A 14,316-nucleotide genomic window follows, 5' to 3' on the forward strand; every position below is an offset into this window, starting at 1 on the left:
CAATATAAGCAATTCCTTTAATTCACTTAATGTGCAAAACATATACAAAAATACAAACTGAATTGGCAGTTTTTTTATCGAAATGTTTTTGCCATCAAACGTATTTTTGTCTCTGTTTTTGTTTGGTTACTTTTATTCACGTGTTTGTTCCAATCCTAATTGTTTAACCTTTGATCTTACCATAGGTATCAAAAAAAAAAAAAAAAAAAAAATCAATAAAAATCTCACACTGATGTTGTTCACATGCATTTATTAGGGTTGATGTTGTAATGTTGAAATTTTATTTAGAAAGCTGTAATCACTTCATTCAATCCTTCACACGCCCTGCTCCTCTTCTTTGACATACTACTCGTCAACATTGACGAAGTCAAGAAGGGTAGTAAGGGAAATAACTCGTACAATATTGTTGAGTTCATGATTCATGAGGTGATCTTTAGTGATAGATAAATATTAGCGTTAATGAATGTATTTTTATGTTTTACTTTCGTCTGAGCCCTTCGCAAAGTGAGTACTGTTTCTCAAAATTATTTCCACTTGTTAAAGTTAAATATTCGAAAATAATTGTGTAATTTCACACGTCCGTCAGATTGCAGTTTAAGGCTCTATGACGTCATATAATTCCTGTAGCAATGATTCCACATTTCTGTCACAATTGAGTTTTATGCTGAAAATATATTATATACAATAACAGGTTATCAATGTCGGTTCAGAATTCGGCATACGTTCATAAGGCGACAAAATTTAATTTGTTTCGTTCTTCTGGTTCAATAAGAAATCCCTTATCATCTTGAGCAGTCGTAGAATCTCTGGAATAGAAAGAAATTATTTAGAAAACACGTCATCTAAACTAGAAAAATCGTAAAGAAAAGTATAGCAAAATGTACGTTATGGGAATGTTCGATCTAGTTTAATTTGTGATAATACAAAATATGTTACTAAAATGTGATAACAAAATTTACTCTTTACCATTCATTAAAACTTATGTAGTTATGTCATAAAGAAATACTAGATAAAATAATTACCGTCCTGTTTATCCTCCTTTTCCTTATTTTCATTGTCTTCTTCATTTTCATTCTCATTCTCGGTTCCATTTTCTTCATTTCCCTCGTTTTCGTTCTCATTTGCCTCGTTTTCGTTCTCATTTGGTTCATTCTCACTCTCATTTTGCTCATTTCCGTTCTCATTTTCCTCGTTTTCGTTCTCATTTTGATCGTTTTCGTTTTCATTTTGCTCATTCTCACTCTCATTTTGCTCATTCTCACTCTCATTTTCCTCGTTTTCGTTCTCATTTTGTTCATTCTCGCTCTCATTTTGCTGATTCTCGTTCTCATTTTGATCGTTTTCGTTCTCATTTTCCTCATTTTTGTTCTCACTTTCGGTCTCATTTTCCTCGGCCTCGGTCTCATTTTCCTCATTTTCGTTTTCATTTTCCTCATTTTCGTTCTCATTTTGCTCGTTTTCGTTCTCATTTTGCTCATTTTCTGCCTCATTTTCCTCGTTCTCGCTCTCATTTTCCTCAATTTCGTTCCCATTTTCCTCATTTTCGTTCTCATTTTGCTCATTCTCTGCCTCATTTTCCTCGTTCTCGCTCTCATTTTGCTGATTCTCGTTCTCATTTTCCTCATTTTCGTTCTCATTTTCCTCGTTCTCGCTCTCATTTTGCTGATTCTCGTTCTCGTTTTGCTCGTTTTCGTTCTCATTTTGCTCATTCTCTGCCCCATTTTCCTCGTTCTCGCTCTCATTTTGTTGATTCTCTGTCTCATTTTCCTCGTTCTCGCTCTCATTTTGCTGATTCTCGCCCTCATTTTGCTCGTTCTCGGTCTCATTTTGCTCGGTCTCGGTCTCGCTTTGCTCATTCTCTGCCTCATTTTGCTCATTTTCGTTCTCATTTTGCTCATTATCTGCCTCATTTTCCTCGTTATCGCTCTCATTTTGCTGATTCTCGCTCTCATTTTGCTCATTTTCGTTCTCATTTTGCTCATTCTCTGCTTCATTTTGCTCATTCTCTGCCTCATTTTGCTCATTCTCGGTCTCGTTTTGCTCATTCTCATTTTGCTCGTTCTCGGTCTCATTTTGCTCATTCTCGGTTTCATTTTGCTCATTCTCGGTCTCGTTTTGCTCGTTCTCGGTTTCATTTTGCTCGTTCTCGGTCTCATTTTGCTCGGTCTCGGTCTCGTTTTGCTCATTCTCGCTCTCGTTTTGCTCATTCTCGCTCCCATTTCCCTCGTTTTCGTTCCCATTTCCCTCGTTTTCCTCGTTTTCGTTTTCATTACTGACTTGGTTGACATTATCCACGTATTCAGTCTGTTTAACAGACACTGAAAAAAAGTTCAAGAAACAGATCTAAGATCTATCAACCAACACGTAAAGGCTTGTACATTTAGTCGTTTTCGAAATTATATTTTACCTCCATCACAATTAAATATTTGCAAAGACAGTTTTGGTGACCGGTTTTACATTAAAATGACACACAGTCGGTTTTTGTTTTAAGTCATCACATCGGTATCAATGTAATATTCATTCACTGAAAAAATATCACTACTGCAAAACAGACATATGCGTATACAGTACACAAACAAATTGATCATATAGCTATACAATGTCTTTGATAACAATTCAAATATTTTAACAATACTGTGTTTACTTTTGTTTTATTTACAATATGAAATGTAGAATATTTATGTTGTATCTTATTTTTTCGGTTATGTGGAAAAGTAGCTTTAAATCACTAAAGAATTGCCTTCATACTGCAACATGATACAAAAATATATAGACCTGCACTTGAATGATACATGTGCGCGATACTGCACAGGCAACATTTCTTCACGTGAATTTCACGTATGAAATTAGAATGATTTTTCAGAGATACAGCGTTGGATGCATCTACTAGTAGCTAGTCGATACTTACAAGCTCGTTTCAGGTCAAGTGCCAGCTTTTTGATATCATCGTGTATGACCTCTGATAACTGGAAGGGGAAAAATAATAAAGAAACAGTTAAAAGGATTGGATTAAATTGTATTCGAACGACAATAAGTATTCGATGTCACAATAAGGATGTAGGAATTACCTATTATTGTGTGTGTGTGTGATTATATATTAATATTTGAAGTCACTTTACGGTGTTTTTAATAAAATTATGCGTTATAATAAAATTTATAAACTTATGAAAATAAAGAGACTAAAACAAAACACAAATCTAAAGTTAAGCATTATCTATGACATTTATCCTATGTATTGCCTTCACACACACACACAATGACACACACACACAAACACATGATATGAAGCACTGACATACGATACCAAGTGTCATGCGATACCAAGTGTATCCCCGAGAGCTGCTAATGTTTGATACCGGGTTTTTAACAATATCATTGACAGTGGATACAGGGGAGACATTCATGTCTTTTTTTTCTCGATAGACATACCCATTTCATAAATGAAAAGTACACAACTTAATTCTTAACAAACAGTATCAATTAAAGTTACCACTAAATGGCTTGTCCTTTTTTCAATTTTGTTTCGAATTCATTTTAACCAAGTGTGCTACTACGATTAACCACCAGACGGGTTGTCGCATTTTGCTTCAAACTCTAAAACCGACTTGATAGTATCAATACAGAATACATGTTTGCAAACAGGTACTTTAGTACTGAATAGTAATGCATTTTATTTCTTTAATCTAAAAGTTGTCTCCTGTAACCATTCGATCAAAGTAAGTTACATTTTAGAGGAAGATATAGTAGCACATTTGTCTTCAAACAGTATAGATTTTAAAAAGAAATCATACAGTGCATAATGCTACTTGAATAACTGGTATTCCAAAACAGTAATGTTTGTAATTACTCCAATGATCAAATCTCTACACTCTTCAAGGCTTTACTATAAGGCAACACAATGTATTTCTCTTCGTTGCATACCAAGTGTCTTATATGCGAGATGAATTAATAGAATAATCACACGTCTAGATCTGTTGTCCTTCCGACGCTGTAACCGACACGTGTCATGGTCCTGGGTATCTACCAGGTGATGTTGGCATGGGTGTATAGTGTATTAGTGTTTAAACTTTATAGACTGAAACATCAGACGGAATCGTTAAATTTTGGTGAGTACATCATGTACTTGTTTTACATAAGATAACATTATCTAAAAAATAAGAATGCTAAAAGGACAAGAACTCAAGGGCTATAACGGTCATATAAGTACCGAAAGAGCAGACTTTGACCTTTTTGGCAGTGTCAGTTTTCAGTAGATATGTATGCATTTATTTCCATTGCAAAAACACGCTAATTTCAACATGCCTATATGATACTATACTTTATTTCTCGTTCACGCAATGCAAATTGTCGAATCTACACTGGCATTCTTGATAGTCCAGGGGTTACTATCGCTGTCGCTTTATCCACCCCAGGACTATGGTATAACAAAATTAAAGACTCTCTACACGGACCTATAGTTTAGTCATTTGATGTACATGAAAATAACTTAATAACGGTACACTGTGGTTGACATTGTTGCTTTGAAGTTGGGTGTCGCTCTCCTTTGTAACCTTCATTTTTTTTCTCCTGAACTGCTTACCGTCATCGTTACTATGAGATAGTCCAAGGGTGGATATAACGACAGCGAAAGTAACCCATAGTGTATCGAGGATGTTTATGTGGCAGTAGACTGCTATAACTATAAAATTTTAACCTCTATGTACGACACACAATATCTGGCAAATTCACCAGGGAAGATACTGAGCTTTTACAATACAATGCCTGATACAGATACAGGATAACCTCATGAAGACTTTGAGACCTCCAGTTCTATTTTAAGTCCACCAATAAAAATCAAGATACTTACTTTTACGTATGTAAATACATAAGTCTAATGACATTATTAAATTTTAGTAACTTGAAGCATGAAATGAAATATGATGTTGCTTTCTTATGATAATTTAACTGATAAAAAGTACATCGATGACATATATTGTATAACAATATAGTTATTGTATGAATATGATAATTTACTGTCTAGGTGAAAGCGAGTTGCCGCACCACTGCGTCTTCACCACAACCTGATGACAAATAACAATACTGAGCAAGCCATTTATATGCAATGTATAGACAAGTGAAAAAAATGCTCACGAATATTCTGATGGAATGTTCAACTAAATTTGATATGTTGGGAAGTTTTATCTTTTAAACTGACGATATCATGATTTAATTGAATAATATATTGATTTCTTTCGTGAAAAAATGTCGCCATGGTACAGAGTCTCCTTAGATACTTAATGTGGTTCTATTACCGTCGTCATTTTTTCGTTTCCAGATCGTGGCGTTATATGAATTTCATCTATCCTTTTACAACTTGTATCTATTTAGTGTTGTTCATGTGTAAGATAATCGTTGCTATTCAGAAACTCCTGGCTCTTATCTCCTGTTTTTTTGAGAACAATGCAATGACTACGCAAAAATGACCTTAAACTACAAAATAGTTGTTATTTGTATTACACACATAATGAATTATGTATTCTGAATCAACCAATAAGTCATTATGATACCATTATCTAAAGTAGTTTTGTCTGATATCTATTGGAAACTGCCCACAAAAACAGCGATTAATTTTGTGACCAAAATTATTTTTCAAACGGTTTCATTGGCAAAGACATGTCAAACGGATTTGCATTATTAGCTTCAAGAGACCATGTACTAGTAATATACGGTATCTTGAAGCAAAGGTACAAGTTATTGAGTACTGCTAAAAGCTTTTCGGAATGGTAAAAAGATGGGTTTTAGCGTATATGTGCTCAGTGGTCATTCAAATATATTTAAGTTTAACTTGTCATTTTTCTAGTTAACACTGTTATCAAAACATTTTTAAAGCCCATAATAAATACAAAATGATTGTTGAAAGCATACCGTAGACGAAAAACGCGGGAACGCATTGTTTAACACATCTCTTTATTAACCTTTTTCAGAAACAAAATCATACGAGTATCGATATGAGCTATAATTTATCAGTCAGAACCTTCACAACGCACCCATTTGTTCCTACATACGTCGGGTCAGTGGCATGGTACACATTGTTGATCTATATTACCAGTTGTTAAAGACAATAGACCGTGGATATATCATAAGGCTATCTTGCCGACTCTAAACTCAAGAAAAATAAAACTATGGCATCAACAATGCAAAATTAACAAATTATCCTGGTATTCTTCCGTGCTTATGACAAACCCGATGAACTACTGTATTCTTAGTTAATTTATATCATCATAAGATTATTACCTCTATGATTTATCAGAATTTGGTATTTTTTAAATTGGAGTCTCATGTTGCAAGAGCAAATATGTGTTTCTCTCCCAACCACCAGTGAAAATCAATGTTGTTTGACTTACGACTTCAATATTTTCTGTTGACCCGAGTGTATTAATGGTGCATTTTTGTAAAGACATTATTTTATCTGTTCAGTAAAATGCATTTAAGTTTTATTTTGAATTCAAACGAAGACATGTTCCTTTAATTCATTTGATGAATTTGCATTTCTATCGGTCGTCATCTCCTATCTGAACTAGATTTAGGCGTATATAATAGCTACACGGCACAGCAACGACACAGCCAACTTTGAAGCGAAGGCTAGCTAGTTATATAGTCAGTCTTATGATCAGAATAAAGACGACGATGTCATTTTGATATTTTAAATTTTTGGTCGTTAAAGACAGAAAATATTTTACGCATGAGAAGTTTTTCTTTGTAAAGTTTACATCGTTACACAATAAACGGAGAGCTAGTTTAAAGTTATATGCACGCTGTAAATAAAAATATAATTAAAACTACGTCAACAAATTAACCTCAAAGCCATGGACATTCATTTTGGCTTTAGATGAACTAAGATTCTATCTGACCTTATCTTCATATGAGAATGTATTTTTAAAAAATGGTATATTTCTAAAGGATGGTATACTTGGTATACGAAAAGTAGTATTTTACACACTCGAATTAGCGATTAATATGGAATAAATTTTAAACAAAACTTATATTTCTTGAAAGAGGGCACCAATTGAGCTGTTCCAGAACTTGGAGCTGTTTTTGTTTGATTATTTTGCGTACGATGTAATATTTTGATACGTCGTTAAGATAGTATTAATAAAAGCTTAAAAATGCAATACGGTTTATCATCTGGATATATGCGTTGAAGGAAATAGGAGTTTGCTGGGAAATCATACCAACGCATCACTAGTGCCTGGATTATGTCGATCATCAGTTGCCAAATTTTGACTTAGAGAGAGTCGTGATGTTTGAAATTCGAGGACTAATATAACAATAATACAGACACCCTAATAATTCAGCAAATGTATCTCAGATCATATTGATATGCGCCTTAGATTACTCTACTAACATGGCCTAAATGTAGAAGGGCTAGTGGTACATAGTCTGATGATCCGATGATGCGAAGTCAGACAATTTGATGACTGTAAATACGACACAGAGAGAAAAGACTACTGCTGTAAATCCTAACCATTTTCCAAAACCCGGCTCAAATAGCGAAAGATTGTGGTACAAAGTCACTGTAATGACGATGTGGGAAGGGCTAAAACCACCACCACTCGGTCAGTGTAACACAAAGGTGAAGGGCTTTAACCACCACCACTCAGTCAGTGTAACACAAAGGTGAAAGGGCTTACACCACTCAGTCAGTGTAACACAAAGGTGAAAGGGCTTACATCACTCAGTCAGTGTAACACAAAGGTGAAGGGCTAAAACCGCCACCACTCAGTCATTGTAACACAAAGGTGAAGGGCTAAAACCACCACCACTCAGTCGATGTAACACAAAGGTAAAGGGCTAAATTAAGAGACATTTGACATCACTTTTTAGCCATAATACTCCGAAATAACTGAACGATATTTTTATTGTTTTAAAGTGTAAATCAGTAGTTAATAGAATGGTAGATAGCTTTGTAAATATTAATATTTGAGCACATATTAATAAGAATTGATACTTACAGAAACTTCTCTGTCTGTTGCCGGGGCTGCTGTCACATTGACGAACATTGTCAGTGCAAGACATAGAACAAATGTTTTGGTCACCATTTTGTCCCTTTCTTTGTCTTGGTGTCAACAGTTGTAGTTTTGGCGAAAGTTCTCTCAGGAGCGAAAGGTAACTGTGTTCGGCGGTGACGGCGTTTTTGTTAACAGTGCAATAAGGCAGCTTCTCACATCTTAAATAGAATTTACACGCCTCATTTTAGACATTCTAGAACAAATATTCACGTCAGCCAATAAAATGCAAAGTTGTTTTGGAGTAAATTCTTCATGCGTTACGTGTGGCCTGATAATCACTTTAATTTCAAAAAGATAAAAAAGAAGTGTAAAAAGAAAGATTACAGTGTAGTGCTTAGGTAAAATTGTAGTGATAAAAAGTGGATAGAAGATATACCATATAACAATAGTGTCTTTGTATGAATATGCTAATTTACCGTCCGAGTACAAACAACTCCAGTTCTCGCCCTATATCACACACTTATCTATCTATTGCACGGTTGGATGAATGGCCAAATAGTGTTAGTCAGAAATATTTTATTTCAGGATAATTTAAGAACAAATTCATCCAGTTTTTATTAGCTCTCAATATATTGATATATATATCAGGAATTCGTTTCACAAGAAACAAAAAGTTTTGAAATATCAGTATTTTGACTAATGAAAATACCTAGGAATTATTAAGTAGCAAAGTTAAAGTAAATTAAAATTAAACATATAAAATTGAATTAAAGTAAAACTTTATAGTTATTAGAGAGTAAAGATAATGGATCAAGACATCTATATGTTTGGTGTTGCAGATCAATGTGAGTTCAATATATTCATTTGGTCTTTAAATATATCATTTTGATGCAAAATAAAAATGAAAGTGAGAAACTGACTCAACATTCTTTCTTTTAAAGATGTCGGTTTGAAATTGAATTTGAAATGAAAATGATATTTGGAAAGAATTATTTATTAATACATAATATTACAGATTTAGGCACAAACCAAAGCCAAACTGTAAAAGAGGTAGACTATCGCATTTGTAACAATTATATATAAACAACATACAGACAGTGTAACCTTTTTAGATTCTTTACTAGTACCAATTTTAATAATCTAAGAATTTCTTCATCTACATATTCTACTTTAAATCAGTCTTGTTATTATGTATATTTTGCAATTTTTAGACCTCTCGTTATCTGTGTACTTAGCGTTTTTAATACAAGCTCTAGAGTTCCTTGCAATATTACCAGTCTTTGACAAAAACAAAACACAACTTCACTATTGTTTCTTATTACATGTATTTTGCTATGAATCGCGAAGATGGTAGAATCATATACCCTAAAAGCCAGTAAACGAAAATGGTAGTATCGTATACCCTCAAATTTAGATCACGAAAATGGTTAAATCATATACCCTCAAAGCCAGATCACGAAAATGGTAGAATCTTATACCCTCAAAGCAAGATCTTGAACATTCAAAACCGCTCAAAGGTTGTTTTTTTCATCTTCGGTTAAAATCGCGAAAATATTGACTATTTAAATAACCGGTTACCGTTTATGATTGGATCTTATCACCGGTACCTCTGACTGTGGGATATGCAGGTTTCTCAACACGTGACTGTTGTTGAGACTGACCTAAGGAGAATTAAGATTAACATGTTGATAAACTGTCACGTGTTGGAAACTTGTTTATCCCATAACTTTAACTTCGTATTTATACCGTAATGAACGGTTGTTCCTCGTCACATTCAGGGAAGCTAACCACCACATATCGAATCATAATGTATTTCCACCATGAAACGGTAACCAAATACAGAGTCAATATGTTGTTGTTTATTCTTTAAATTAAAAGAAAATGCGCCATAAAAAGTACTCCAAGCTAGGTTGAAAGGCAATCTGAATCAATAGTGGTTGAAAATCACCAAAAAATATATATAAATATAAACGATTATCAACTGTTATGGAACTTTTTACATGAAATATGCATTGTTTTGAGGTAAATATTCTTCTCTAATGACACATTTATATAAGTTCCTTGCATTCTTGCACTATTGCATACCACCACTTAAGATGACTTTTTTATAACCCGAGTTCAATCACACGACATGTGCACACCTTTCAAATTTTGAAGGATGTTGAATTACATTTTAACTGTATTGAATATTGTATTTTTTTCAAATTTGTATTCATTTTTTGGACTGAAAACGAGAAAGTTTTAGCTTTTGGCTATAAGAGTATTATATCATTCATCCATTTTTCAATATTTCACGGATCAAATTTTCACGTCAAAAGTAATGTCCCGCGAAACCGCTGGATCTCCACCAAGATAATGCTTTATCATACCTTTTCTGTCACCCATACGCTCTAGAGGACTTCAATGACGTGGGTGTCTGTTTTTACCCCTTACAGGGTCAATGTGATACCCGCCTACCTTCTTCCTTCTGATATTGCCAAGCCACTGAAGCCTGAAACATTAACGCCTCCTCTCTTATATAAATATCTGATCATCATACCTGATATTACCTTTTTACATCTCAAACATAATGTTGTTTCATAACAATTTATAAAAGGGTCTAGTTGTGTGTAGGTCTGTTAAATATGTGCAGCTCTGTGAACAACAAATCTTTAACTTCTCTTCAACGATTGTTGATTTCCTTAGTCACTGGAAATAAATCTCATTGGTAATGTTCTTAGGGTTGAGATTCAAACTAATCACAAATGGTCGAGCTAAAAGTAAATTCGAAATGTATCAGTTTGACCGTATTGATATATAATTATTTTTCTTGCGAATGAATTTGGAAAAAATATCCATTGAAAAAGAAATGGAATCGAATCAAGTAGTTATAAGCAATGATGCCACTAAATTTTATTTTCTTTGAGTTATGAAAACTTCTTTGCAAAAACAAATGTTCATACCCTTATGAAAATAAAAAAGTGACATTATACTTAAATAAAAAAAAGATATGAGATAGCTATCAGACCGACTGACCTGACAGATCACAAGCTGAAAAGGGTAACCTAACAAGATTTCGTTTAATGTTTTTCTTAGATATTCAACTAGATCTCACATTTAAAGGGACAATTCAGTCTAAGAGAACATCAAAATTTGTACATATATCAGAAAAAAACAGTTCTAATGGAAATTAGATCAGTCGGTTTTACTGTGATATGCCAGAGCCAGAAAAGCCCATGGTGGTGAAATGCGTGTGAAATGTTCAAACTCGCTCGCTGTCTACCATTACACATTGTGGTCGAACATCTTGTATGCCGAACCCTGTCCCTTGCTCGTAGAGTAATGCTACTTTTGTCTAGAACTGCTCAAATCGCTCTGACAGTAGTGTGTTTACCTTACTAAGTGAATTGTCCTGCCTAAAAATCAGTTTATCGCCTCCTCAGTGGTTATATAGTTCATTTGTTTGACATGCGTGACTTTGGCTCGGATATGGATACAGCGTATATATTGGACCTGCTTAATCGTATTGATCAACGATTTGTAATTACTACGGTATCAATTAAAATTCTAAACAATGACGTGGAATTTGTCAATATTTTATGTTGTATGTTTCATAAGAAATGTAGAACAATACATTTATGCCATATTTTGCTTCTTGGTTTTGTAAAATAATTTGCCTGAGTGAATTGTCCCTTTAAATTAGTGATTTAATCAGTTTTACAAACATGACTTCACATTCATGCACCCTAATCATCGTTTACTAAAAAGTGTTCAATTTTATCCACGGGTGAAAAAAAAACCGAAAACAAATTGCCCTTTATAACTGACCACCATGACCATCGTAAAGACCAACATAGACAGTCTGTTATTGATAATAACTCATTTTAGAAATACTCCTCAAACTCAAATTTCCTGACGTGGGACATCAGTAAAAGGTATTGTGAAATAACACGTAGTTATGGGCTGATAGGCGTCAAGTTAACAAACTGGTATCAAATGAGATAATAATTTTTTGTTCAACACGTCTTTCCAGCTTATGATCAGTGATGAACAGATATACTTAATAAGGCGATATTCCTAATGCAGGTATACAAATGTATATTGTCGTTTGTATTACTGTATTATATACCAGGTAAAATTGTAAATTTGCGGGCGGAGGATCAAAACCAGGGATGATGATTGCATATTATTGATGAAAAAAATCTAAAACGCCTTTTAAATACAGTTGTAAGTTGTTTGTCAATGCAAGGAATTTGTAAACTCATCTTCTGGTGCAAGATATATGTTTCGTGTCGTATTAACGCTGGGACTTCCATAATTTTCTCAGGTTTCGAATCATATAGCACTAGATTGTCCTAACGATCGTCTTTTTCATATTTATATTATTGTTCTCACTTCATTCTTGCACCTACTACCTGATTGCTGATATAATGATATCATTGAAAAAGTCTGTCAGGTTAGTCCTTAAATATCCCTCGTTTAAACTTTTTCAGCTGTCATGATTTTTGTTTCAATATCTATATCTACATAACATATTGCGAGTGATTTATCAGAAACTCCTGTCACCTCACATGTGACCACTCGAACATGCAAAGGAAAAAAACCTACTTCAAGTCGTAAATATAGATCTATGTACAGATAAAGCTACAATAATCCAAACCGTTATTGATTTAACTTGTTCAAATCGTTATACATATTAACATATTATAACAGTTTATCAGAGTCAATGTTAATACTATGACTACGACAGATGGTCGTTAGCTTTCACTGCTACACACAAGCTGTGTGTTTCTCGACTGACGCTTTGACATTCGTCAAAGACTCTTAACTCGCCCCTAAATAAAAAGCCTTTAACTCAGTCAACTGAATAAAGAAACTATTTAGGAAAGTACATATAAATATTGTAAACAAATTTATAAAAATAAAGAAAACTTGGACCAGTGTTCCAACAGAATTAGAAAGTGTCATTTACATTTGAAAAGTCTCTTAAACATCGGTAATTAAAAGCCTTATATCTTTCCGAATTGACTTTTTATTTTTAAACAGAATTTCAAAAAGATATTGATCATTTTATAGAGTATCAAACGTTATTAGCTTAACGCTAATACTCCAGTTATTACCACTTTCTAAACAATTTAATTAAAATAAATTAAATTGTTTAGAAACTATGTTAGTTGACAGAGTTGTAACCTCATCTTAGACCATCGATATCAATTTACTTATGTTATTATTGTTTTTAACAACATTTATTTACCTTTTAAGTTAGCAAAAATGGAACCCAATATATCTCTATAAAAACCCAAGTCCCTGAAATCACGTTCATTTTATTTACTCGTAACTTCTAACGTATTATGAGAATCAATTTATGTACGACCAGACATTTTTTACAATGGTATAACATAGCATGGCCGTCTCAATGATGTACATGTATAGGGGCTTACTAGTGAGGAGGATAAAACAAAAAGCAATAGAAAACCTTTTATGAATAAGATATTTAGATTCTAAAGTAAGTTGCATTTACGGTCAAGCCATCGTTAAGCGACATAATTTGATTAAGTGTTTTTTGTGGTTTTTTAAATATTTTTTTTTCTTTTCCGGTCTCTACAACCGGTACGAGTTAGGGGAAACTGTTCATTAAAGCTTAGAGACAACCTAGTCATCAAAATGTATAGAATTAAGTGTAAAAAGGAAGTTTATAATGAACTAATAAAACATTTATCTTAATAATGATAATGGTAAAAAATATTGATTGTAGACAGAGAATGTTACAAACATTACCCAAAAAAAAACACTAAATGATTTTTGTCAAAAAACGCTTGGGGAATTTAATATCTTTATAGCACAGAAGAGTAATAACTTCACATCACAAAGGCATTTAGATCATAGCCCTTTGAAATCAAAGTATTTTTCTTTTGCAAAAACTTTTAATATGCCATTCAATTACATGCACTTTCTATGTTACAGTTTTACAGAAGTGACGATTCATATTTGATACATTTCATTTTGCGTCTTGCACACCGGCTGGGACATAAAGACATAATAAGATTAAAAGAAAACGTCCATATGGCACTATTTTACTGATATACTATACAAACGGTGTTGTATGGATACTATAGGGGTTTGTATGATGGAGATGACAATAACAACAGGTTCGGCTTTCTGAGTTACCATGCTCGGACAAGGGGGTCTGCGGAGTTTTATCACGGCGCTTCTCCTTCTGTTTTGTGCTGGCACCCTTTTCATTTCATTACTTTTTCAAGGTAAGGAAGTCACTTTGAGATTGCAGATCAAATGTTTTTAATCTTCTAATTGATTATATAACACAATAAAGAAGAGTAATCGTTTGTTC

The 14,316-nt window shown here is 33.5% G+C and overlaps 1 protein-coding gene across 1 annotated transcript; it reads right to left on the bottom strand.

Annotated features, from left to right (window-relative positions):
• Positions 1–216: 216 nt before the first annotated feature.
• Positions 217–8,221, bottom strand: LOC138320703 (uncharacterized protein DDB_G0287625-like). Its single transcript, XM_069263875.1, has 4 exons — positions 7,992–8,221; positions 2,909–2,966; positions 1,023–2,318; positions 217–806 (listed from the first exon to the last, which is right to left on the bottom strand). Exons 1-4 carry the CDS (start codon positions 8,076–8,078, stop codon positions 742–744), a joined length of 1,506 nt encoding a protein of 501 aa, XP_069119976.1. The 5' UTR covers positions 8,079–8,221; the 3' UTR covers positions 217–741.
• Between the last annotated feature and the right edge of the window lie 6,095 nt (positions 8,222–14,316).

The sequence above is a fragment of the Argopecten irradians genome, chromosome 1, assembly GCF_041381155.1.
Source record: "Argopecten irradians isolate NY chromosome 1, Ai_NY, whole genome shotgun sequence".
Classification (NCBI taxonomy): Eukaryota; Metazoa; Mollusca; class Bivalvia; order Pectinida; family Pectinidae; genus Argopecten; species Argopecten irradians.

Coding starts and splice junctions, on each gene's coding strand:
- LOC138320703 (XM_069263875.1), bottom strand. CDS start 8,078: ATGGTGACCAAAACATTTGTTCTATGTCTTGCACTGACAATGTTCGTC. Junction 2,967..7,991: donor CAACAGACAGAGAAGTTTCT/GTAAGTATCAAT, acceptor TTCCCCTTCCAG/TTATCAGAGGTCATACACGA. Junction 807..1,022: donor AAAGGAGGATAAACAGGACG/GTAATTATTTTA, acceptor TTTCTATTCCAG/AGATTCTACGACTGCTCAAG.